Source organism: Leguminivora glycinivorella, chromosome 10 (genome assembly GCF_023078275.1).
Source record: "Leguminivora glycinivorella isolate SPB_JAAS2020 chromosome 10, LegGlyc_1.1, whole genome shotgun sequence".
Classification (NCBI taxonomy): domain Eukaryota; kingdom Metazoa; phylum Arthropoda; class Insecta; order Lepidoptera; family Tortricidae; genus Leguminivora; species Leguminivora glycinivorella.
The window spans coordinates 6,873,593-6,900,833 of record NC_062980.1 but is presented as its reverse complement, the minus strand read 5'-3'; the positions used below and the strand labels follow the sequence as shown (position 1 = coordinate 6,900,833).

The following is a 27,241-nucleotide window of genomic DNA, read 5'->3' as shown; positions in this document are numbered from 1 at the left end:
TAAATACAGTATAGTTATGGTGTACAAAGGCGAACTTATCCCTATAAGGTGTCTCTTTCAACCTTTGAGCGAATTGAGAATTTATTATTTATATAAACTTGAAAAAGAACAAATCAAAAATTATTCAATAAAATAATTTTATTTCTTCCATAGTTGTATAGTTTCATACTTATGATTTTTATTTTAAAGTAATCCATTTATATTATAGCAATCATGGGTGAAACGTGGAGGTTGACAGAAGTGTAATTAACATTTCTAAATGTTGATTTCTTGTATCTAGTCTAACTACGAAGCAATACATTGACTTATAAATTGCATCCATATACAGAGAGGTCATTCATAAAAACATCACTTTAGGTAAGTTATATATCTTTTATACAATTTGACAACCATTGACCACACATCCCAATTCACCCCTCTTCCGACCCTAATCACCCCCTTCGTACACCTATTCACCCCCTTTGCGACCCGATTCCCCCCATTCCTGATCCTATTCACCCCTCAGGCCGCGGATATTTATCCATCAAATTGAAATTGAAATTGAAATCGTCTGTCAATGAAAAGAAAATTGTAGTAAGTATGTATGGAACATAAACTTTAGAAGTGTAGGTATACACTACATTCAAAAGGATAACGAACAAATTCTGAGCAAAATTTTACACAAAAATAAAGTTAAAATGAGTAAATAATACAATAAATTTAAATGCCAACTTTGACAGACATTTTCATGCCCCTAACTAAATATATTATTTTCCCTGGAACTACGGAACCCTACACTGACCGTGACCCGACGCGCTCTTGGCCGGTTTTTCTTCTCAATGAAATGCAGAGATAATAAAAAATTACACCTCCCAATTTATAATAATTTTTTTTTTGCAAAAAATTCATTTTTGGCACAAGCTTTACCTTAGCCGACTGTACCTTTCTTTCAACAATCATCTTTTGCTCTCCGAGATGTTTCTAAAAACCCCTTACTCAATGGGGATACGACGTTTCATAACAGAGTTCCTCTGACCACCTTTCTGCTCCATCATCAGATCACCTCCATGATACCATAATATTGCATTGTCACGTGATTTACATATGTGTGCAAAATTTCAGCTCAATCGGAAACCGGAAAGTGGGTCAAATTTAGCTTCTACGTTTTGACCCAAACTAACAAGGCAAGTTGAATAAAAGCTTGTAAAAAGGCTTCTGATATCAGATTTGTAATAAGTTTAGTTGTCATAGTTTAAGAACAGATGAGACAGACATATGCAATGACAATATAATACTGCACGTGTTTCGTGAGATGTCAAATCACCTCATACAATTTACCGCTCTAAGGCAACTAAGGTAGGGTTTGTTATTGCACTTTAATTACATATTAATGATTTCTAGCCCGTAAGATATATATTTGCTTTAACAATGGATAGATAATTATGCGAGTGAGAGTGTAATTTAGATTTTTATAAGGAAACAAATATTTTTAAGCGACCCGATCAGATATTTATACGAATAAGGACCCTCCCACATCTACCGTCTCGCGATCGTAGCGTCGGGCCAACTGTATGGCTAAGCCGCGCCGACGCGACGCGGCGTCTTTTTCCATACAGTTGGCCCGACGCTACGCTCGCGAGACGCTAGAAAGAGAGACTATGTTTTTGCCGGTCACGAAGCATCACAATTTTTTGCCGGGAATATGTCGTCATATACTATGGCCTCTATAGAGAATCGGATATATTGTCACGGCCGTTCATAGTCATATACGTATGCTGGTGACTGTTCCATGAACATCTGGTCTAGTTGAATGGAGAAGTGCCATTCAAGACGAGCGTTACTTTCTAAACAACGATGAACTTACGGTTACTTACGTGTTCGTGGTATGCACAGGGTAATCTTTAATGAAATTAAAACATTTTTTTATATAAAAATTTGAACCAGAAGCACACCATACGGAATATTGTATTTAATAAATAGGTACTTATATACCCGCCCGCATTTCCCTTTCTTCTATTCTAAGTAAGAATCGATTAATAAGTATCTAAATATGTAAAAATAAATTAAATTATAATTGTTTACATACAACCTGGTTGACAGAATTTGACGTAGGTGCTGTCATATATATTTTTAAAATGACGTACTGTTAATACCAGCGTAATGAAAATTTATTCCAATGAGTAAAAGAAAACATGAAACTCTTTTCAATTTAACCGAACTAGAATGAAATCATTTATACTCATTCGGTTGTGTTCGTTATTTTCTTTAATAATGTGATATATTTTTATTTATTTTTGATGCACAAGCCATGCATCTTTACACTTTAAATGAGATTGGATCTCCACCTGACATTATCGACTTACCCTATTTATTTTGAGCACAGTTTTACACTGGTATGGTTTTTCGTGTACGTACACGATTTTCTGTCAAAATATTTGTCAAATTTAATTGTCAACGCGGAGCGACCGGCGACACGTCTGCCTCCGATGAGCCGCTCACGGCATCTAATCGAAAGGAGAATTCTGACAGCAATGGCGAATGTATGGAAATTTTACGATAGTTTAAATTTAAGGTAAAATTTCTTTGTTGCCTTTGAGAGGAAAAATATAAAAAACCTCAAAACTTGTAGTCCATTTATCTGGCTTTCAGAATCACATAATGTTATAACTAGAGTATTGAATTTTTTTAACAAAGTTTACTAAACGGCGACATACGTTTTTCTCATTTTAGGTCAACTTTGTGTGGGTTTAGTTATTACACCGTTAATAATTGGAGATTGTGAATAGTCAAAAGTTGTAGACACACTCTTTAAGATAATAACTACATTTATTTTATTTCATTTAATTTAGAAATGTGAGCAGCATTTGTTAAACGCCGAATGCACTTTTCGAGGATTTCGTACGACCCCCTCTTAACGGTATAAGTAAACCCACTTAGACCCACTTGCACCAACCACTTAACTCAGGGTTAGTGGGCTGTCATCTGTCAAATTACATATAAAATGGTGGGTTAACCCTCCGTTTTCGTTGGTGCAAGTGGCTCTTATAGTAAAAAAGGGTTCCATACCTCGAAAGGAAAAAACGTCCGTCTTTCGTCCATCTGTCTGTTTGTCTGGCAATAATCTTTAGCTAGGGAACGCGTGCAGTTATCGAGCCTGGTGAAGTATTGTACCTTTGTAAAATTTTCTACCCTAATTATATAATATTTTATAGACTAATTTCATTTTCTTTCAGCCATCGATAACTGGCAGAAGCTAGAAAGCTTGAATCTCTCGCGCAACAAACTGACCAGCCTCCCGGCCACTCTGTGTAAACTTCTCAACCTGAAGAGGCTGCATGTTGACGACAACCAACTGGACTTCGAAGGGATACCGTCTGGGATTGGGAAGCTGTGTAGTATGGAGGTGTTCTCTGCCGCTAACAATCTATTGGAGATGATTCCTGAAGGATTATGCAGGTATGTTAGAATATTAAACTGTTTGAGGTGTCTGGATGTAACCAACTGGACTTCGAAGGCATACCGTCTGGTATTGGGAAGCTATGTAGTATGGAGGTGTTCTCTGCCGCTAATAATCTGTTGGAGATGATTCTGTTGTTGGTTTATGCAGGTATGTTACAATATTAAACTGTTTGAGGTGCGTGTGGATGTAACCAACTGCATGGACTTTAAGGGGATACCGTCTGGGATTGGAAAACTGTAGTATGGAGGTGTTCTCTGCTGCTAATAATCTGTTGGAGGTGATTCCTGAATTTCCTGACGGTTTATGCAGGTATATTGTACGTTTTAAAGACTGCGCAAAGAGGGACATAATTGCCTTTCATATTGACTACCGACTCTGGGAGAAGGTTTCAGAACAACGAACAGAGTGGCGCAAATGCATTGTGGAGGGTCGCAAAATTTGCGATGAGTCATGGTTTGCTGCACTCGCCGATAAGAGACAGAAGCGACGTCAAGGTGTTTCAGCGCCGATATCCGCAAACTTCTTTTGTCAGTCCTGCGGTAGACTATGTCGGTCTCTCATCGGTCTAATAAGTCATCAGAAAAGGTGCTCCTCGAATATTACACCATAAATCGTCTGCAATAGACGTTAAGGCCAAAGAAAAAATGAATTGTAATTGACTGATTGCCTTTCTATTTATACCGTTCTAATCTGACTAATCGAGTAATCATGTGTTTCTTGAAAATTATGTTTAGTAACATAATTTTCGACAAGTCGGCCTTTCAATAAAATTGTAATTGAACTGATTGCAATCAACGTGAAATATAAACATAATTCGATTTATTTCTACGTATTTTAATACAAACACATAATCGTGCACGAAATAATAAAATTTAAGAAAGTACGTTCTCCCCGATTCCCAAGAAAACATTTTAAATGCATATATCCACCGAGTGACTCTCCGTCGAGCGTCTAGTGCGTCCGACTTCGCGTTAACTCATTTACAATGCTAAGTGATGACTTATGAAACACTTTTCGTTTCAACGGGTTTCTAATGGATCTGTTTGAAAAAAAAAACGTTTGGAGTTCCACATGAATGTGAAGACGTTATAAGATTTTTGGTATAACTTTATAAAAAATAGCGATGACTTCTATCAGCTTGTTAATGTAAGCAGGGGCGGCATACTCCGCGATTCTATCGCCGCGCTACAAGTACATGCCTGCGGCCGCGAGTTCGCGGCCCATTCAGTTAGTGACGACCTTCGCAAAGCGGAATAAAATTCAATGTCGGCTGCTTGCGTGCGGTCCGTTTATTAATGTAGGCAAGAATTTAGAATGGCGGCATTTTGTGAACATCAAAGGATTGAGCCTTCTATACTTGTACTATTATATATTCTGTGGTGTAAGTCAGAGCAGGCACACAGTTTAGGGTTTTCTAAAATAAATATGTGTCAGCTTTACACCCTTACTTAGCTTTTCCTCGCTTCTCTGCCTAGAAAATCTCTACATATGCATAATAACATTAATAACGACGTAATTATACGTAATTAATGCTATTGTTGTTACACAATAACATCAATTACATCTTCTGCCGTGCGCTATTATGTTCAATATGATTTATTGAGTAGAGCGCGCAGTGGCGTTTAGGTATATGGCTTGGAGAGATCAACTAACCATAAATATTACGATTATTAATTTATATGTACACAACAGGCACGACAGATGAATAATCGCGTAATAAAGTAATAAGAGTGACAGTATGTTGCATAAAAACAGTGGGAAAACCACATACACTTACAAAAAGTCACGCTTGCCTCACGATACATCCAATCATGCGTGAAGATATTATGATTTCACAAATTAATGGTCTTTAAATAATATTGGTCATTGCGCTCATGCCATGTTTTATTCTCAACTAGCTTTATCCCGCGGCTACGCTCGCGTTACATTTATACAAACTTCCACCCCCCATTTTAGGGAAGTGGAGATTAGGAAGAGATAAAAAGTAGCCTTTGTCCTCTCCATTCCTTCAATTATATCCACTTAAAAAAATTACGTGAATTCGTTGCTCCGTTTTGCCGTGAAAGACGGACACACAAAAGGACACACACACTTTCCCTTTTTTTAACTCAATCATATTGCCAAGAATTCTTCCAAATCCATACTAATATTATAAATGGGAAAGTGCGCGTGTCTGTTTGTTTGTCCGTCTTTCACTGCAAAACGGAGCGACGTATCGACGTGAATTTTTAAGTGAAGATAGTTGAAGGGATGAAGAGTGACATAGGCTACTTTTTGTCTCTTTCTAACCCCCCACTTTCCTAGAATGGGGGGTGGAAGTTTGTATGGAACATTCCGCAAGTTTCGAATTTAACGCGAGCGAAGCCGCTGGCAAAAGCTAGTTTTTTATAAGTTTCAGATATCACATTTTTATTAATTGATTTCCCACAGATGCGGATCCCTGAAGAAACTGAACCTGAGCTGCAACAAGCTGATCACTCTCCCCGACGCCATCCACCTCCTCAGCGACCTCGAGAGCCTCCAGCTTCACGGCAACCCCGACCTGGTCATGCCACCGAAACCTGTTGAAAGAGTCCGAGGGTCCGGGCTGGCTTATTATAATATAGACTTCTCACTGCAAGCGCAGTTACAACTGGCAGGAGCGGCTACTTCAGAACCTGTTACACCTACCAGTGAGTTTGTTACTTCATACTTCATTTCTAGAGTCTTCTATATAGGAACTAAGTGGTTGAGCGCCTAAGCTGGTTGAGATAGTTCGTGGGGCCGGGCTAGCTTATTATAATATAGAATTCTCACTGCAAGCGCAGTTGCAGCTAGCCGGGGCGGCTACTTCAGAGCCTCTCACCTATACCTCTAAAACCTCTGGATATATCTGGTTATACAGACTATCATGTAGCTTAAACCTGTAGAACGAGTCTGCAGTGTCAGGCTAGTTTATTACCGTAGATTACTTTCAATATGAAAACCATTTGTTACACAGGTGTGAAGTCAGACCCGATCGCACGCAAACTCCGTCTCCGACGCGGTCGCACCGAAGCCACGGGCGGTGAACGCGAGTCAGCTATGATACTTCGTGGCATGCAGGAACAAGCCAACACACAGGCCAACGTCGAGTTGCCTCCAAACAGTGAACTCAAGTGAGTGAAATTGCTTAGCTTATTGTCTTTTTGACAAGTCAGGTGGCGCTAACTCTGTCAACCCAAGCCAAGAAAGTTTAATGTCTACCTAGAGCTTTACCTTTCAAGACCCGCCTGCTCCCCAGGCAGCCAGCTTAAAAATTTAAATGACACCTTAATTATTTTTGCCATAATTCAAAATCCAGTGTTCGTATTTGACGTATGGGTTTCTAAAGGCACTGATCCCATACCATGAGCTAGTAAGCTTTGAGCTATCGGCTATAAAAACGAACAAAATATAAACACTCCCGTGTAAATAAAAGAGACGGCGATGTTTATAGTTACTCGCCCAGCGGTGAACTATCAATACCGCCGTGTCTCTTTTATTTGCACGGGAGTGCTTATCTTTTGTTCGTTTTTATACCCGATAACTGATAGCTTACTAGCTCGCGGTGGGACCAGTGCCTAAAGGTACACCCAGTTTGCAACGAACGTACCACTACCACGCAATTTATTCATAAATTAGTGAGCAAATAGGAGACGGGGTGGCCTAGGGGTTAATGGCGTTAGCCCGGACTGCTAAAGACACCGGTTCAAATTCGGCCTTCGCCACTGGTGATGTCCGTTATTTTTTTTAATATATGACATCCTATAAATTGAAATAGATATCAATAGCTTTTGCCCTCGGCTTCGCTTGCGTTAGAAAGAGACAAAAATTAGCCTATGTCACTCTCCATCCCTTCAACTGTCTCCACTTTAAAAATCACGTCAATACGTCGCACCGTTTTGCCGTGAAAGACGGACAAACAAACAGACACACACACTTTCCCATTTATAATATTAGTATATTAGTATGGAATTATGGATACACGAAATAAAAAACGACAAGGCCCACTGGTGGCCGATCCTAGTTGTATATGGCATCTTATTTCGATTTTCAAATAGATGCTGTTCGTGACACGTTGGTCTGTACTGAAACATTCTCTGTTTCCATTTTCACATAACTAGAAAACGGCAACAATTTTATGTATTTATAAATGAATGATTTTAGACCTAAACGCTGGGACGAGAGCCTAGAAAAACCACCACTGGACTACTCAGAATTCTTCGACGAAGACACGGGACAAACTCCTGGTCTGCAAGTGTGGGAGATCGAGAACTTCATACCAGCACCCGTTGAAGAGGTACTAACTAAACTAATAACACTAACAACCATTAAGGTCCGAGAAATATGATCATAGACAACATGCTGTCCTTTTTCTTCACGTTGAACAAAAAGGGAGACATACAGACCTATGATCTATAATTGATAATGTAATATGGGCCTAAGACAAAACGGGATTAAGGTAAAAGTACCAATGCTCGGCACGCGAATTCCGAATAGATAAATAATAAATAAATAAATATTGGGGGGTGGGTGGACGGACCTTACAGAGATCAACCTAGCCCCAAACTAAACCAAGCAATGCTTGTACTATGGGTGCTAGGCGACGATATGCATTACTTATATAGATAAAGATAATGATGAGATGGCGGGTGACAGAGATGTATAGAAGAGGAAGACATGCTGCGCCGACCCCAAGTGACTGGGATAAGGGCAAGAAAATGATGAACTCTTCTATCCTTACTGGTGTTTTTCCTTCCACTTGGCGCAAGGCTTACGTAATTCCGCTTCCAAAAAATTCTAACCCTACCTCTCTTAGTCACTTTCGACCCATCTCTATCTTACCGTACTTGTCAAAGATTCTTGAAGCCGCCGTTTATGATCAAATCTCTAAATTTATTTATCACAATTCGCTCTTGTCTCCATACCAATCTGGGTTCAGACCTGGGCATAGTACCGCAACAGCGTTACTCAAGGTCACTGAGGACATACGGCTGGGCATGGAATCTTCCAAAGTCACTGTCTTGGTCCTCATTGACTTTTCGAATGCATTTAATGTAGTGGATCACGATCTCCTCCTTGCTGCCCTCTCTCATTTGAAAGTCTCACCGAAAGCAATCACTTGGTTTGCCTCGTACCTTTCCTGTCGGTCCCAGACTGTTCGTGTGGGCCCAGCCCAGTCTGACTGGAATGACTTAAGCACAGGGGTGCCACAGGGAGGTATTCTGTCCCCTCTTTTATTCTCCGTGTTTATTAACCTCATTACATCCAAGTTTAAAAGCCCTCACCATTTGTACGCCGACGATCTGCAACTGTACGCCCAAGCTGAAGTATCTCAGTTAAATGCAACTATTTCTGTCCTCAATGATGACCTGGCTCATATCGCTGACTGGTCGCGTAATTTTGGTATATCTGTTAACCCTTCAAAGTGCCAGGCCATCATTGTGGGGAGCTCGCGTCAACTTTTTAAGTTGGAAGCTGTTCCAGTCGCATCGATCATGTTTGACGGCTCGGTGATCCCAGTCTCTAATCAAGTAAAGGACCTCGGTCTTATAATTGACAAAAATCTTTCATGGGATGGCCACCTCACAGAAGTCACGCGTAAAGTCACTGCAACACTACGTTTTTTATATAGATTTAAGCACTTCTTGCCGGTGAGTACCAAGAAATTATTGGTGCAAGCCTTGATTTTGCCATTGATCGATTATGCTGATGTGTGCACTACCAATGTTACCCAGGATTCTCTAAATAGGCTCGAGCGTACACTCAATAATGGCATTCGTTTCATTTTCAATTTGCGCAAATTTGACCATGTCTCGCTTTATCGCCACAGACTTAAATGGCTTCCTGTACGTCAGCGCAGATCTTTTAGAGTTCTGTGCAGCCTTTTTTCTATTTTATTTGATCCTTCCGCTCCCAATTATCTTAAGTCCAAATTTAACTTCATGACCCCCGTCCGGGCTGTGAACTACGTTCCTCCCGATCCCTTGTTCTTGCAGTACTTCCTCACCACAGTGGTTTCCTCTCAAATTCTTTCACTGCACAAGCTATTCGACTCTGGAATGCACTTCCCCTGACTATAAGACAGGCCCCAAGTAAGTTAATTTTCAAACGCATGCTGCACCAGCATCTGCTGAGTGCGGCACAAGTTAATTAGTTCTCCTTCGCCCATATGCATAATGTTTATAATATATTATTTGTATGTATATTTGTATTTATATTTGTGTATAAGTATACGTGTAATGATATGAATGTATTATTTATGTATTATATTGATTGTATGTAAATAATATTGCTATACTTGTCAATAGTTGTCATGCTTTCTAAATTTATTTTTCTCACTGCACCCACATTCGCGAATTTCTGTTTGGCCCTATGGTTGACTGGTAGAGAATGCCTCAAGGCATTAAGTCCGCCATTTGTACTTTTTTTTTCCAATTGTGCAATAAAGTTTAAATAAATAAATAAATAGATATAGATAATACACACAATTTAAACTATTATCTTGAGCACGATATGTATCCACTGAAAACACATGATCAGTGGATACTCTATTTAATAATGTAAAACATGGAAAACAATAGAGTAGTTGAAAATCGCCCCCCAGTCGTAATTGTCCCGCTGTACTAAGGTATAACATAACCTAACTACAAAATTAAAATTTTGAAAAAACCCCAACCGAGACATAGTGGACCGATTTTCATGAAAAATGGCTAAGAACACTCCCGACTAACTCAGCTTTCAAACAAAAAAAACTAAATCGAAATCGGTTCATCCGTTCGGGAGCTACGATGCCACAGACAGACACACACACAGACAGACAGACAAACAGACAGATAGGCAGACAGATAGACGGACAGACAGACACGTCAAACTTATAACGCCCATTCGTTTTTGCGTCAGGGGTTAAAATTATTCATTATGACCTCCAAAGTTACTATGCAAAGTTTGAACGGTCCTTTTTATTTCAGCCTGTACCTATACATCTTTACTTTAAATATATTTGTCAATTTTTATTTGTGTGTCAAAAAACAAAAATGAAGAAAGTGTTCATGAAAACGTTTGTCTTTGTTTGTCTATTTTGTTTATAAAATTTCTAGCAAATTTACGATGTACTATTAGTGATAGTATCGTAATACTACAATCGAACACTTGTTTTCTTAAAACATAGTATTCTAACGTAACGATGACGACATGTATTGTTAGGTGGCGCAAGGCAAGTTCTTCGAGGGGGAGTGCTACATCATTCTGAAGACGGCGCTGGAGGAGCAAGGGCAGCTCACGTGGGACATACATTTTTGGATCGGATCTAAAGCTACGGTAAGAAATTTAAATAAAATAAAAAATAAATAAATAAAGTTTTATTTCAGCAACACGTACAGTTGTACACCCATATCAATAAAATTTAGATTTTTTTTTAAAGTTTTTCCGATTTTAAGATTAAAGTTTCAGATTTTTTCATAACTGTCAGCTATATTTTCCGAATTACGTGATGTTTTTTTTGCCTTACTGTTATTTTTTTCTAAATGATATCATAGACAATTGAAAGGTGTCTTTTAAGTAGGTATATTATATCAACACATTTTGTTAGTATAAGGATTATGCTTATTCATAAAATTTATAAACATAATTTTACAACATTATGTTTATCAATTTTAGTTTTAATGACGCATAGTATCGGTTCTCATATTGGTAAATTGTTTCCGATACTTTGTATTCGAATTCAAACATCGTGTGTGTAAAAAGACTAAAAATAATTTTCACTCAAAATTTACTATCATCGTGGACGAAACAAATAAGTGCAAGACCTAATTTCGTAGATTCGATTCGAGTGCTCAGATAAAATCAGGTCCATTTATAATTGCTCATTGTTTGTACACAGCTGGACAAAGGCGCCTGTGCCGCCATGCACGCCGTCAACCTCCGCAACCTACTCGGCGCCAAACGCACACAACGACACGAGCAAGGCGACGAGTCCGAGGAGTTCCTGGCTCTCTTCCCCACTCCGCCCGTGTACATACAGGGCGCGCACACAGCCTCAGGCTTCTACACCGTGGACGAGCCGGTCAGTACGCACACACGAGCAACAGCTCGGCGCCACACGCACACAACGACACGAGCAAGGCGACGAGTCCGAGGAGTTCCTGGCTCTCTTCCCCACTCCGCCCGTGTACATACAGGGCGCGCACACAGCCTCAGGCTTCTACACCGTGGACGAGCCGGTCAGTACGCACACACGAGAGCAACCTTTTTGTCAACACACAACACTCTGAACTCGTTCTGTTTGTTCTAGGCGAGACGGTCAATGAATACTACTTTCTTACTTCCAGTAATAAAAGGATTTCTAGAATTCTTATCTATTATACTGTTTGTCGTTCTCCCATGTTTCACTACTCACTTCTGTATCCTACCGCAATCACTAAAGCCCTGCAGAGTTTGATCTCGAGAAACTTAACTCCTTCGGGCGTAACATAACAATTTATTTAATCCCAGAAATGAATCTAAAGTGCTTATTAGGGTAAAACAGTCTGTCCCGATGCAGATGTACCTATAGTACACTAATTTTATATTTCCTCTACAGCGCTACGTGACCCGTCTATACCGAGTGCACGCGCACGGCAGCGGCGTCCACCTAGTCCCGGTCGAAGTGTCCGCGGCCTCGCTCGACCCGCGCCACGTGTTCATATTGGACACCGGCCTCATCATATACCTGTGGTAACTATTCATTGTTTAACACGCCACGTGACCCGTCTATACCGAGTGCACGCGCACGGCAGCGGCGTCCACCTAGTCCCGGTCGAAGTGTCCGCGGCCTCGCTCGACCCGCGCCACGTGTTCATATTGGACACCGGCCTCATCATATACCTGTGGTAACTATTCATTGTTTAACACGCCACGTGACCCGTCTATACCGAGTGCACGCGCACGGCAGCGGCGTCCACCTAGTCCCGGTCGAAGTGTCCGCGGCCTCGCTCGACCCGCGCCACGTGTTCATATTGGACACCGGCCTCATCATATACCTGTGGTAACTATTCATTGTTTAACACGCCACGTGACCCGTCTTTACCGAGTGCACGGCAGCAGCGTCCATCTAGTGCCAGTCGAGGTGTACCTACGCGGCCTTGCTCACGATTGGACACGTGGCGCGCGCACTGCGTCGAAATATCGGGAGCTCGACAAAAATCAAAAAGATAATCACGGTCTATATCCCGGTCAATATAAGTCTAATGAAAATAACCGTTCAAAACTCTTTAATCATACAATGTTATTTCTCTTAACTATACTGAAATCCTGAAAAAAGAAAGATCGGAAGATGTATAACAGACTTTGTTACCATACCTTGAGTACACATTATTTCTATGGTGTGAAAATCAAAGAAATTGATGCAAAATTGTCTCAGGAATATGCTGTCCCCCTAGAATTTCAACTCACAAAACATAACGCGAATGTCGCTGCAAAAGTTTATTAACGATTATTAGATATACAGAACAAAAATATAAAAATAAACCACCAACTACAAAGTACTTGTCATGAAGTCTGATATGACATTATGATATATTTTAATGGAGATGGCGCATTTTTTTTATTCTAGGTACGGCAAAAAAGCGAAGAACACACTCAAGTCAAAAGCGCGTCTGTTCGCAGAGAAGATAAATAAAGAAGAGAGAAAGAACAAAGCCGAATTAATAGCGGAACCACCGGGCAAGGAACCTAAATCCTTCTGGCAGACTCTAGGATATGAAGGCGACGCGTTTGTACCAGAGGTAAGAATTATACCTTTTCTTATGTTTAGATTTTGGTTTCGTTGATTTGACTAGGCTTGGAACCACAGAGAAGATAAACAAAGAAAACTGGAAGAAAAAAGGTGATTTAATACTCGTAATAGCATCGCCAAAGAACGTACATTTTTTGGCAGACTTCAGAGAACCTAGATTTCTTTTACTGGACAAAACCTATCATACACATGGGATACCCCCATTTGCCAGAATTTCATTTGCCATAATTTTATTTGCCACCATATTCAACAATCATAATATTGTTTCTCATAACATCTTATGCCATAATCATTGTTCACTATATTAATCAAGTGCCAGAAACTTTGTTTCCCATAAAGTCAGTTTCCATAATGTCATTTGTCAGAATCATCGAAATCAGTAATTACCACATTCCATACCATCATTTGTCATCCAAATTAGCGACCAGAAAAGTCAATTTCCATAATGTGATTTGGCAGAATCATCAATATGAATCATAAATTCGTAATTATCACAGAGACGACACTACTAGAAGCACTAGAGAATGAAACTGCTATCAGAAAGTAGGTTAGGTTAGAACTGTGACCCCCTGGAAAATAAAACAGCTATCAGAAAGTAGGTTAGGTTAGGTTAGAACTGTGACCCCCTGGAAAATGAAACTGCTTGAAAAGTAGGTTAGGTTAGGTTAGAACTGTGACCCCCTGGAAAATGAAACTGCTATCAGAAAGTAGGTTAGGTTAGAACTGTGACCCCCTGGAAAATAAAACTGCTATCAGAAAGTAGGTTAGGTTAGAACTGTGACCCGTGGAAAATAAAACTGCTATCAGAAAGTAGGTTAGGTTAGAACTGTGACCCCCTGGAAAATGAAACTGCTATCAGAAAGTAGGTTAGGTTAGGTTAGAACTGTGACCCCCTGGAAAATGAAACTGCTTGAAAAGTAGGTTAGGTTAGGTTAGAACTGTGACCCCCTGGAAAATGAAACTGCTATCAGAAAGTAGGTTAGGTAATAATATGGGCAACAATTAATATGGCAATAATTGCTTATGGCGTTTGAATATTATATTAAGCCATGTTATTGCACTTAATAAACCCATACACATTGTGTACACAGTCACAAGCTGGGGAGAGCGGTGTAATTTATCCTATATGCATAAGAAACCAGATTAATAATGAATTCTCTCTTCTAGAACAATTTCTTTGACCCGTTTAAAATATGTAGTAATGTGTGGCATACTATGTTCGCTCTTAAATAAATATATAAGTGTACGTCGAAAAAGATAACTTGTACATTGAATATATTTCAAGAGATATAACTATCTCTTTTATGACAGGAGCACGTGCCGGCAGACTTCAGCTGGCTTCCCCCTCGCCTATACCGCGTTGAACTCGGCATGGGCTACCTGGAGCTGCCGCAGCCCGAGGCAGCCCCGTTAGCGCGGGGGGTGCTAGCTACTCGCAACGTCTATATATTAGACGCACATCGCGACGTGTTCGTGTGGTGAGTTTGACTTATCTATATCAAAAAAGCTCCGTGATCCGTGATCATCTCGAGGAAACTACAGGGATGTATAAAAGGATATGTGACCCAAAGTGACAGAATAATTGCAGTAAAACTCGATGCCAGCCCAGTACCAATCCATATTATACAGGTATATGCACCCACCTCTCAGGCAGATGAAGTACTCTCGGACCAATTTTATGCCGAACTTGATTCCCTGTTGCGCACGATACCATCTAGAGAAATTGCTATTGTACAGGGTGACTGGAACGCGAAAGTTGGTTGCACGGTGGGAGATCCATTGATTGGTACAGTTATTGGCGGTTTTGGCTTGGGCAAACGGAACAATAGAGGCGAAAAATTTCTTAATTTTTGCGTAGAAAATCAGCTGGCTGTTATGAATACCTGGTTCAAGAACCATCCAAGGAGATTATACACTTGGACTTCTCCAGCAGGCTATAGAAATCAGATCGATTTCATAGCGATTAAGTCTAGGTGGCGATCATCGGTGACTAACGCTAAAACTCTCCCAGGTGCAGATTGTGGAAGTGACCACCAACTTGTTGTGGCTGATTTCAGACTTCGATTAAAAAGTACTCGACAGAAACCCCAGAAAAACATTTGTCTTACCAAACCGGCTCTAGACCACTTTCACGAGGCGCTGGATATAAAGATCAAATCCCTAGACTGGGACCCATTTGACTCCAGTGACGCCGAGTGGAATGGCCTCAAAAAGGTCATTTTGGATACCGCAAAGGAGAGTCAGGAGCGTTTCAAAGCCGTGAAAAGGAAGGAAGAGTGGATTAGCGAAGAATCATGGGAACTGATTAAGGAAAGGAAGATGCTGAAAAGTGAAGGTATTGACTCTGAGAGTAGAATGAACCGCTACAACCAACTACATGCTGAAATTCAAAAATCCACTCGTAGAGACAAAGACAGGCACATCAACAACATATGTGGTGACATTGAGAAACATGCTGACAGGTCGCAGACCAGGGATCTCTTTCTAAAGGTAAAAACACTTACTGGTACCTTCAAACCAAAGAGTTGGACAATCGATGACAGTAGAGGTAACACATTAACAGAGGTAAGGTTCTGGAGAGATGGAGAACCTACTGTTATGAACTCTATAGGGATGAAGAGGGACTTAGCTATGAAAGAAGATGGGATTACCACATAAGGGAACCAGACCTTCTGCTTTCAGAAGTGCAAGATGCCATAAAACGATTAAAGCATAAGGCTGTGGGTCCTGATGGCGTGTCAGCGGCTATGTTACAGCATATGGGCAGCGAAGGTACAAAGATCATGTATCAAATCTGCAACAAGATATGGAGAAGTGGTCAATGGCCAAAGGACTGGACACAGTCAGCAATAGTACCACTGCACAAAAAGGGATCCACAAGGAAATGCGAAAACTACCGAACATTGTCACTAATGTCGCATGCTAGCAAAGTTCTCCTACGCATTATAAACGTTAGACTCTCGTCCTACGTGGATCGCCAGATACCGAGTGAACAGGCGGGCTTTGTGGCTGGTAAGGGTACTCGCGAACAAATTCTGAACGTCCGTATTCTTATCGAAAAGTGTCGTGAGTACAAGAAGCCGATGGTCCTATGCTTCATTGACTACGCTAAAGCGTTTGACTGTGTTCAGTGGAAGGTCATGTTTGATGTGCTGGTGGAGATGGGTGTACCTGAACACCTTGCTTACCTAATACAGAATCTGTACCTTGAGGGTTCATGCTTCGTGAAGCTGGAGAATCAGAAATCAAATGATTTCCATACAGAACGGGGCGTCCGTCAAGGCTGCATTCTGTCACCCAAGCTTTTTAACCTGTACGGCGAACAGATCATGAGGAAGGCACTTGACGGCTGGGAAGGAGGTGTTTCAGTTGGAGGTCGATTGATCAGTAACCTGAGGTACGCAGACGATACGACAGTAGTTGCGTCGAGTGAAGTAGAGATGGCGGATCTTCTGAACAGAATTGAAGATGAAAGCGCTAAGCTCGGACTTAAGATAAACCATTCCAAAACTAAAATAATGGTAGTTGACAGGGCAAATATACTTCCAGTTACCGACGCACTTCGCCAGTACGAAAAAGTTAGCGAGTTTATGTATCTTGGGTCGTTGATAACCTGCAACGGTGGCAGCACTGACGAAATACGCCGTAGAGCCGGTATGGCGAAGAGTGCTATGGCTAACCTCGATAAAATTTGGAAGAGCAGAGGAATCCGACGTCAAACTAAAGTGCGATTGGTTCGAGCACTTGTCTTCTCGATATTTATGTATGGTGCCGAGACTTGGACCCTAAAAAGCTGTGACGTGGCTAAGATTGACGCTTTTGAGATGTGGTGCTGGCGAAGACTGCTACGTATACCTTGGACAGCTAGAAGAACTAACATCTCTGTTTTGGAAGAACTTAATATCACCACACGCCTCTCCAAAATATGCCAGGAGCGAACCCTTAGATTTTTCGGTCACATCATGAGATCACCAATGCATAATATGGAGAAGTGTATCATCTTGGGGCGAATGAATGGTAAACGCGCTTGGGGTGGGGCTCGTAAGAGATGGTCTGACTGTGTGAAGAAGTCGACTGGCGGCAGCCTATACCGTGCAGTCCACATGGCTTATGACCGCGTTCAATGGAGACACGCTACTTGTGGTCGCGATCCTCAGCATTGAGGGAACGAGGAAGAAGAAGATTTCATATTATTTTTTAGGCCTAGGCCTGCAAAGTAAGTTTTTTTTATAAAGTATTGTCCTTTAGAGCATTTTTTTTATTTCATTGTATGTTTGAGAAAAGCACTATACATGCCTCGGCGTGAAAACGGATTCCCGGCCTCCTATCCCTATCCGTATATACCCACTTGGCCGGAAATCTTCATTTTCCCGGCCTCTGATGTAATGTACTATTGTCGAGAACAGCGTTAAACACATTGCTCGCTTTTATCGTCTGTAAATTCTATGATATCGATTTTTGAATCACGAAATAAAATCCTAAAATCACTGATTAACGTATAGTGGTATGACAGCCGCGTAAGCAGGGTTTGTATTTGGAGCTACCTTAATAAATCCGCAGCAGCTTCACTGGCGCAGGGGGTATTAGCTACTCGTAATGTACACTACACATACTAGACGCAAATAGGGACGTGTTTGTGTGGTGAATTTGATGTTATAATAGTTATGTCAAAAGCTCTGAATTTATCCAAATTTTGAAAAAGATTGAACAAGTTACATTTGTCCAGAGCAGCGTTAAAACAATTTGCTCGCTGTTATCGTCGCTGAGTTAACTTCTCATGCAATCGATCTTTGAAAAACGAAATGTAAGAAGGAAAAAAAACTGTAGGATTTAGAAACTCTACCGGTTTTTTTATGTAAGAAATATACAGTGTAACCATTTCATAATTAAATTGCAATAGGTTAAGATTTTAGTAATTTGTTTTATCATCTTCCACTAGGTTCGGCAAGAAGTCTTCCAGATTAGTGCGCGCGGCCGCTGTGAAGCTAGCGCAGGAGTTATTCAACATGGTTGAGCGAGTTGAGTACGCTCTTGTTACACGACTACAAGAAGGCACCGAAACTCAGGTACGTATTAGAAAAAAAAAGAGTTTGTTTGTTCCGTTTATTGTCCTTTGAGTCGTCGGAACCCGAACCCTCCTTGGAACTTGTGTGTGGTTTTAAGTACACAGCAAAAGGGAGTGTACAAGTTTCTAATGGGTTGGCATCGCGCATGTGACACTCCTTGAGTTGCAGGCGTCCATAGGTTACGGTGACCGCTTTCCATCAAGCGGACCGTATGCTTGTTTGCCACAGACGCAGTATAAAAAGAAGCAAGGTTGCCTCGAAATTGTTCTATCCTTGCCTGTGTCCGGAAAATAAACCTAAACATTAAAAAGCACCATCAAAACTTCGCTTTCAATGGTGATGCATTACAGTTTGAACTTGAGTTTTTCTACATTAAGGCGTCGTGACCGTAATTCATTACACATTGTTTGCCCAGTCATTTCATCTATGCCTAAAGCCATATTTTTTAATACTAAACTAATAATGTTTCGTGAAATAAAACTATGGAAACGGATTAAATCGCGTATAATGGATTTAAAATTCATCCCGAAGTTTCGAACTCTTTACAGCGTTCGTGGTCAACGGGTGACTGAGGAAAAATTACAATGTGCAATGTGTGTTTCACGAGTAACTATCGCGGTAACCGAAGACAATATTACTAATAATGTTTTTTTATGCAGATATCACAGAACTTTATTTATATAGAAGAAACAAGTTCATCTATTTGTATAGGGGCCGAGCGTGTCAAATTTTGTACTGAAGTTGTTTCTTGCCTGTAATTTTAAATATGTCTCAGGCTCTTGATTGTTCATAATTTTTGTGTTGTTGCAATTGAATATCACGTAACGAGGCATTTTTTATGTTTTGATTGACTTCAACTTACAAAAATTGACGCCCGAAAGCTGCAAGCTGCGATTAAAGACGGACAACTCAGTGGATTTCACTGAGTTCAAATGACACGCTAAGTAGATACGTTTGCTTGATCTATGGTATATATGACATCTGTGGCAGATATTCAAGACATACTTCCTGGGCTGGGAGGAGGTGATCGCAGTAGATTTCACGCGCACGGCCGAGTCTGTAGCGCGAACTGGCGCCGACCTCGCCAGCTGGGCCAAGCGGCAAGAAACCAAGTCAGTATTATTCCAAGCTATATTAATATACTCGTAATTGAGAAAATTATACCAAGGGGCTTTATGTAGCGGCCGTATCCAGATCTGACTCGACTCGACCCTTTATGGTCTGTGGCAAAGCTAAAGACATTGCAATCCGATTCGAGAAAGGGAAGCAAAAAACCCGGGATCTACATAGGTAGTAGCGGTGGTTTATACGAGTAACATACATATTATACAAATGTGGTTTCAAAGTTTCAAGGGTTTGAAATCATTTGAAAAATGTAAAGTTACTTGGAACTTAGTATGAGAATCTTGTCCTCTATTATCCTCTAGCGGCCTACCATATACCACAAACTTTTACATTGAACATTGAATAGAAGGTATTGAAAGAAGATTGGTTGCTTTTAAAATCAAGGAAAACAAAATAAAATCACATCTGTTCCATTTATTTGGGGGTAATTTTTGTTAGTATTGTGATATTGAACCCCTGGAGGTTATTTCCTCAACTTAATTTAAACGTTTATGTGACCAGAGCGGACCTATCAGCGCTCTTCACGCCGCGCCAGCCATCAATGCCAGCGACGGAAGCCAAAACGCTCGCCGACGAATGGAACGAAGACTTAGAAGCCATGGAGGCATTCGTTTTAGAGGGACGCCACTTCGTACGGCTGCCAGACACAGAGCTAGGCGTATTCCACTCTCAAGACTGTTATGTGTTCCTGTGCCGGTATATTCTGCCTGCGGTTAGTATATTTAAACGTATTAAATAACAGATTTAGCAGTGGACGAATTGAACTAAGACTTGGAAGCGATGGAGGGATTCGTATTAGAGGGACGCCACTTCGTACGGCTGCCAGACGCAGACCTAGGCGTATTCTACTCTTAACACTGTTATGTGTTCCTGTGCCGGTATATTCTGCCTGCGGTTAGTATACTTAAACGTATCAAATAACTGATTTAGCAGTGGACGAATTACACTAAGACTTGGAAGCGATGGAGGCATTCGTATTAGAGGGACGCCACTTCGTACGGCTGCCAGACTCAGAGCTAGGCGTATTCTACTCTCAAGACTGTTATGTGTTCCTGTGCCGGTATATTCTGCCTGCGGTTAGTATACTTAAACGTATCAAATAACTGATTTAGCAGTGGACGAATTACACTAAGACTTGGAAGCGATGGAGGCATTCGTATTAGAGGGACGCCACTTCGTACGGCTGCCAGACACAGAGCTAGGCGTATTCCACTCTCAAGACTGTTATGTGTTCCTGTGCCGGTATATTCTGCCTGCGGTTAGTATACTTAAACGTATCAAATAACTGATTTAACAGTGGACGAATTACACTAAGACTTGGAAGCGATGGAGGCATTCGTATTAGAGGGACGCCACTTCGTACGGCTGCCAGACTCAGAGCTAGGCGTATTCTACTCTCAAGACTGTTATGTGTTCCTGTGCCGGTACATTCTGCCTGCGGTTAGTATAAACAAATCTAATATCTACAGTAGAATATCAGATAAGAAGATCAGCAGAATACCCATTTCTTGCTATGCAACAGGGTAAATAGACAGACAGTACAGTCAAGTGCAAAAATACGTATCGATTTTATCCGCTCAAAAATATGTACCGAGACCTTATTCCGCCGACATAAAGTGCTATGGGACATATTTTTGATAAGTTGTACGCACCCATATTTTTACACTTGACTGTACCAGCACCTACCTTTTTGGTACGAAACCCTAAAAAGGCATCTAAGTGACTTCTTCGTCCAAGTTTAGCTGCCACTGAATCTTGATTTAGAAAAAGATAGAAAAGGAACTTTTAGGTTTTACCATAGATTAAATATAAGAGGATCATACCATCCCATACATTAAAATGCGACCGCCTAAGAACGCGCATACACTACACTACACATAGATGGCCCACAGAAAATGCCTTGTTGCCATCGATTATTTGTAGATTGCCGTTAAGTGTTACTTTCGAGCGATAAATCTGTCAAAAGTGACACCTAACGCCATCTACAAGTATAATCGAAAGCTACAAGACATTTTTTTTTGGGCGCCATCTATGTGTGTTGCAGTGTATATGCGCGTTCTTATGCGGTCGCAGTTTAAGAGTGCTTTCGTGTTAAAAATAGTGAAAACGCAACCGAGCGCTCGATCATACCGTGTGTGGTATCAAATTAAAGGGCTTTGCGAGTAGTTTATAAATATATATCACATTATAGGACTTTTTCTACTTGGTCTAACAAAATATGAGAAAATGTCAAAAAGTGGTAATAATTGTACCGGTGAAGGCTCGTTTTCAAAAAATTGGCAAAAATCAATAATAGCAATTTATAATCACTAAGGCATAACAGCAATTTAAGTAAACGTTGCAGATTAATTTAGTATAAAACTTACTTCGATGTGATGTAGATTTTCAAAGAAATTGTCACTTAATTTTAGGTAATTTCTGAAAAAAATTGAATTCGCCTTAGGCTAGTTTACTCTTTTTCAAAAACTTAAAATAAAAATTTAGTCTGAAATGATTGTGGTACAGGATATACGAATTATAAATTTACCCGTTTTAATATTCAAAATTGTCCAAATTTTACAAATAAGATCGACTGATTCAGCTCTATACGTGCGTTTTTCTAAACGTGCATTAGAGAAAAATTCATAATTAATTTAGTGAGCTAGTTTTCAAAAATCCAGTCTAATAAAAATCAAGATAATAAGATGCTCTAACTGGAACTTGAATTAAATAAATCTATTGGATAACGGAAAGTGTAGTATTTCACCGACTAAAACTATCAATTTTACATTTTTTTGACGTTTTTTTTGAAAGCAGCCTTAATGTATGGGATGGTATGATCTTCTTATTTTTTGACGTCCGGTCTGGCGCAGTCGGTAGTGACCCTGCCTGCTGCGCCGCGGTCCTGGGTTCGAATCCCGGTAAGGGCATTTATTTGTGTGATGAGCACAGATATTTGTTCCTGAGTCATGGATGTTTTCTATGTATTTCTATATTAAAACCGAAATAAATATATCTATATTAATATAATATTTCTATATTATATATATCGTTGTCTGAGTACCCACAACACAAGCCTTCTTGAGCTTACCGTGGGCCTCAGTCAATCTGTGTAAAAACTGTCCTATAATATTTATTTATTTATTTAATCTATGGTTTTACTTATTAGTGGTAATAAAATGTGAAGTATAATTCCTTTTCCCCTCACTAGCTCGGAAACACATGATTTATCATTTAATGCCTGCGGGTAAATAAAAATGCATTTTATCCACTAGTGGATAAAGTAAATTTACCTTGAATATAGTCAAATTTTCTGCTTTAAAATTGATAAAAGTGCGTGAATCTAGTAGTACCACCTGATGTGCTGATTACCAAATGTTCTGATTCTAAGAATTTTCTTATCATAATTTTATTTTAAAAAATATGTATTGACGAGACATTAAAAATGAATCTAGTAAAGAAGATGATTTACCACCTGTGGAACTACTGGAAGCAGTGATAAACGCGTTTTTGCGTTACACTTTCCTCGCATAGTGAGGGGAAAAGTTTTGTGTTACACACGGTGCAAATATATTTTACTTCTCGTGTGTTGAACCATGGCTCGCACCAATGAGTTTTTCGGAATTTATGTGCGAAATGTCATTTGATATTAGCCAGTCGCTTTTCGGTGAAGGAAAACATCGTGAGGAAACCGGACTAATTCCAATAAGGTCTAGTTTACCCCTCGGGTTGGAAGTTGGAAGGTCAGATGGCAGTCGCTTTCGTAAAAACTAGTGCCTACGCCAAATCTTGGGATTAGTTGTCAAAGCGGATCCCAGGCTCCCATGAGCCGTGGCATTGCCGGGATAACGCGAGGAGGATGGATGGTGTTAAAATACAACTTTGCACCCTTGTATAACAAATGGGCCATTTTTTTTTTCAAAGTTTTCCACCCCACTTTTTTTGTAACATGGGTATTTTTTACGCGATTCATACTCAGAATCGAGAGCTCTTTCGATCCTGATAGGAGAAAAAAAATGTCCCAAGATTTCCATACATTTTTTCGAACCTTCCATTCCGTTACGCCTTACGCCATACAAAATGTATGAAAAAATGGTAACGTAATGGGAAAAAGCCTTGGGACACTTTTTTTCTCCTATTAGGATTGAAAGAGCTGGCGATTCTGAGTGGAAAACACATAGAAATCTCCAAATCCAAAAAAAATTGGGGTGGACAACTTTGAAAAAAATGGCCCAAATAACTATAGTATTTTTCACAGCCGGAAGATGAAAGCGAGAGCTCCAATGGCGACGAGGAAGGAGACGCGGATGCGGTCACGTGGGTGGTGTACTTCTGGCAGGTCGGTATCAGTATTATTACCTAAGTTGGGGTCATTATCATGTGTTGGAAGGTTAAGTTCGAAATTGTAAAATACGCCTAAATTCTTCGCTAAATTGCTATACCTCAAACCATAGATTAAATATAAGAACATCATACCATCTCATACATTAAAATGCGACAGCCTAAGAACGCGCATACACTACACCACACATAGATGGCGCCACAAAAACATGTCTTGTAGCTTTCGATTATACTTGTAGATGGCGTTAAGTGTCACTTTTGACATAGATTTATGGCTCGAAACTGACACTTAACGCCAATCTACAAATAATCGATGGAAATAAGGCATTTTTTTGTGGCGCCATCTATGTGTGGTGTAGTGTATGAGCGTTCTCAGGCGGTCGCATTTTAATGTATGGGATGGTATGATCTTATATTTAATCTATGCTCAAACACACAAGTTCTCAGATGACAAGCCTAATAAGACAATTTGAGCGAATCAGCATATTTCTCGTTAGTGACAATTTCATCCAAATTCAGTATTAATTTTGTTTTATTTATGTGATATTGCTTTTTTTATTACTTATGCAAAAAGTTTCCCACTGTTTGGGAAAAGCCTTCCGATCACGCAATTATGCCGTATCAAGCAATAATTCACTACCAGAAATTTCAAATATTAAAATCATTCCAGGGCCGACGCGCGCCTAACATGGGCTGGCTAACCTTCACATTCGGTCTCGAGCGTAAATTCAAGCAGCTCTGCAAGCGACTCGAAGTAGTACGGACTCACCAACAGCAAGAGAGTCTCAAGTTCATGTCACACTTCCATCGCCGGTTCATCATACGAGACGGCAAGAGGAACCAGCCGCCTGTGAGTAGACTGATCTGTTCCCTAGTGTACCAAGCAGCTCTGCAAGCGACTCGAAGTAGTACGGACTCACCAACAGCAAGAGAGTCTCAAGTTCATGTCACACTTCCATCGCCGGTTCATCATACGAGACGGCAAGAGGAACCAGCCGCCTGTGAGTAGACTGATCTGTTCCCTAGTGTACCAAGCAGCTCTGCAAGCGACTCGAAGTAGTACGGACTCACCAACAGCAAGAGAGTCTCAAGTTCATGTCACACTTCCATCGCCGGTTCATCATACGGGACGGCAAGAGGAACCAGCCGCCTGTAAGCAGACCATTTGAATTAGCTACAACATGATGTCAATATCCCAACTTGACTGTTCTTAAAATAATATATATGGTATAAAATATGTTATTTTAAGAACAGCATGAAATAAAGCATCAGATAATTATATGAAAAAATGTACAGAAGTTGTTTTTAAATCCAATTTTTATTTAATAAGCCAGGTAGAAATATATAAAGTAACTGAGTTAACCGTGAGGTCACTCAGTTCGATTTCATATTAGCGAGTCGTTCAAATTCGTTTTGACAGTTCTTAAAAAGAAGCTGATTTTGTGGGTAAAGAAAAGAAGGTATTTGTGTGATGAGCACCTAGTTCCTACCGGCGTATCATGCTTCCAATTTTATCACTTATCCACGTGGATAAAGTAGCCGTCACGCTTTGGCAAGTATGTCAGTGTGAGAGCGACAGATGTCTTATCCACGTGGAAAAGTGATAAAATTAGAAGCATGATACGCCGGCTGAGTCAATAGTCATGGATGTTTTCAATGTATATATAGATAATATAGAGAGTATTTAAGTATGTATATCGTCGCTTAGCACCCATAGTACAAGCTCTGCTTATTTTGGGGCTAAGTTGATCTGTGTAAGGTGTCCCCAATAATAAAAAAAAACAGATTATTAACTAACTGTTTCGCAGGAGGGCGGCAAACAGCCCGTGGAACTGTTTGAGCTGCGCAGTAACGGCTCGGCGCTCTGCACGCGCCTCGTCCAAGTGAAGGCTGATGCGGCACAACTCAACAGTGCCTTCTGGTAAGTTTTTTTTTAATACTACGTCGGTGGCAAACAAGCACACGGTCCGCCTGATGGAAAGCGGTCACCGTAATGGACGCCTGCAACTCAAGGAGTGTCACATGCGCATTGCCAACCCATTAGAAACTTGTACACTCCCTTTTGCTGTGTTAAGTACACAGCAAAAAGGAGTGCACAAGTTCCAAGGAGGGCTCGGGTTGCCGACGACTCAAAGGACAATAGACGGAACAAATTAGTTCCATAGGTCCTTCCGTCACCAACACACCGCACCCTCGTTGAGCTCTGGCAGACTTACTCACCGGCAGGAACACAACACTATGAGTAGGGTCTAGTGCTATTTGGCTGCGGTCTTCTGTAAGGCGGAGGTACTTCCCCAGTTGGGCTCTGCTCTAGATTCGAGCGAGATGATATCCGCTGTGCTGTGCCCTACCACACAAAGCGGAATAACATTCGCTATGCCCTACCTCCTACCAAAGTTATATTAAGAATAGAGACACCATTTGTTACTCATTTAGGTTTCTACGCCGAATCTTGGGATTAGATGACAAAGTGTCCCATGAGCTGTGGCAAATGCCGGAATAACGCAAGGAGGATTATGATGTTACTCATTTAGGTAACAGGTTATAGGTAAACGCGGTGGTTTCCGCAACTCGACGTCATAATTTTACGCCTTTTGCGTGATGGAGGTGTTACACTTGTTACTCATTTAGAAGAAATATCTATGAGTGTGTTTAGTAAAACGACCCACTTTGTCCATTGCTATATTTGCTATGAAACCGTTTTGTCAGTTTATTAGTATAAAGATACAAGCATATCTCGTCTTTATGGTAACTGACAAAGTGGGACTTTTACTAAACACACTCACATTTGTTTTTATGTACATACATACATACAATCACGCCTGTATCCCATAAAGGGGTAGGCAGAACACATGAAACTACTGAAGTTTCAAGCTCAAGCCACTCTTGGCAAATAAGGGGTTGAAAGAAAACGAAACTGTGACATTGCAGTGACAGGTTGCCAGCCTCTCGCCTACGCCACAATTTAACCCATATCCCATAGTCGCCTTCTACGACACCCACGGGAAGAAAGGGGGTGGTGAAATTCTTAACCCGTCACCACACAGGCAGGTTTTTATGTATCACTATTTTTTTTTAAATGGCGATATTGATCATCCAAACTAATTATATGGTCACTTGATTAGACATAGTTAATTTAGAACGACGCGTTACTTTGTCACATTATACTTCTATTTTACAATCCTATAATCTATAATCCGCGTTATAATTTTATAAATATCTTTATCATTTGACAGTTACATCCTCAACGTGCCACTAGAGGGCGCCAACGACACTTCATCAGCGATAGTATACGCGTGGATCGGAAGCAAAGCGGACGCAGACTCCGCCCGCCTCATAGAACACATCGCAGAACACAAGTTCAACAGTCCCTGGGTCAGCCTGCAGGTAATGACAGCACTAGTCCCTAGAGGGCGCTAACTCATCCATCAGTTATGATTAGAGAGCGGATTTCAGGTAGCGCTTTAAATATTAATATGGATATGACTCGCATAATTTATTATTTTTTCTACACAC

General features: G+C 40.5%; 1 protein-coding gene across 1 annotated transcript in view; it reads left to right on the top strand.

The window, feature by feature from the left end:
• Positions 1 to 27,241, top strand: part of LOC125230583 (protein flightless-1) — a 47,429-nt gene that overhangs the window by 13,893 nt on the left and 6,295 nt on the right. The window contains exons 6-21 of the mRNA XM_048135778.1: positions 3,213 to 3,435; positions 5,870 to 6,111; positions 6,420 to 6,576; positions 7,607 to 7,739; positions 10,646 to 10,759; positions 11,322 to 11,504; positions 12,021 to 12,154; positions 13,032 to 13,203; positions 14,526 to 14,692; positions 18,154 to 18,280; positions 19,271 to 19,392; positions 19,907 to 20,117; positions 23,643 to 23,723; positions 24,396 to 24,575; positions 25,534 to 25,646; positions 26,962 to 27,112. Of these exons, the coding sequence (XP_047991735.1) occupies positions 3,213 to 3,435; positions 5,870 to 6,111; positions 6,420 to 6,576; positions 7,607 to 7,739; positions 10,646 to 10,759; positions 11,322 to 11,504; positions 12,021 to 12,154; positions 13,032 to 13,203; positions 14,526 to 14,692; positions 18,154 to 18,280; positions 19,271 to 19,392; positions 19,907 to 20,117; positions 23,643 to 23,723; positions 24,396 to 24,575; positions 25,534 to 25,646; positions 26,962 to 27,112 (2,510 nt within the window). The remainder of the gene's footprint in view (positions 1 to 3,212; positions 3,436 to 5,869; positions 6,112 to 6,419; positions 6,577 to 7,606; positions 7,740 to 10,645; positions 10,760 to 11,321; positions 11,505 to 12,020; positions 12,155 to 13,031; positions 13,204 to 14,525; positions 14,693 to 18,153; positions 18,281 to 19,270; positions 19,393 to 19,906; positions 20,118 to 23,642; positions 23,724 to 24,395; positions 24,576 to 25,533; positions 25,647 to 26,961; positions 27,113 to 27,241) is intronic.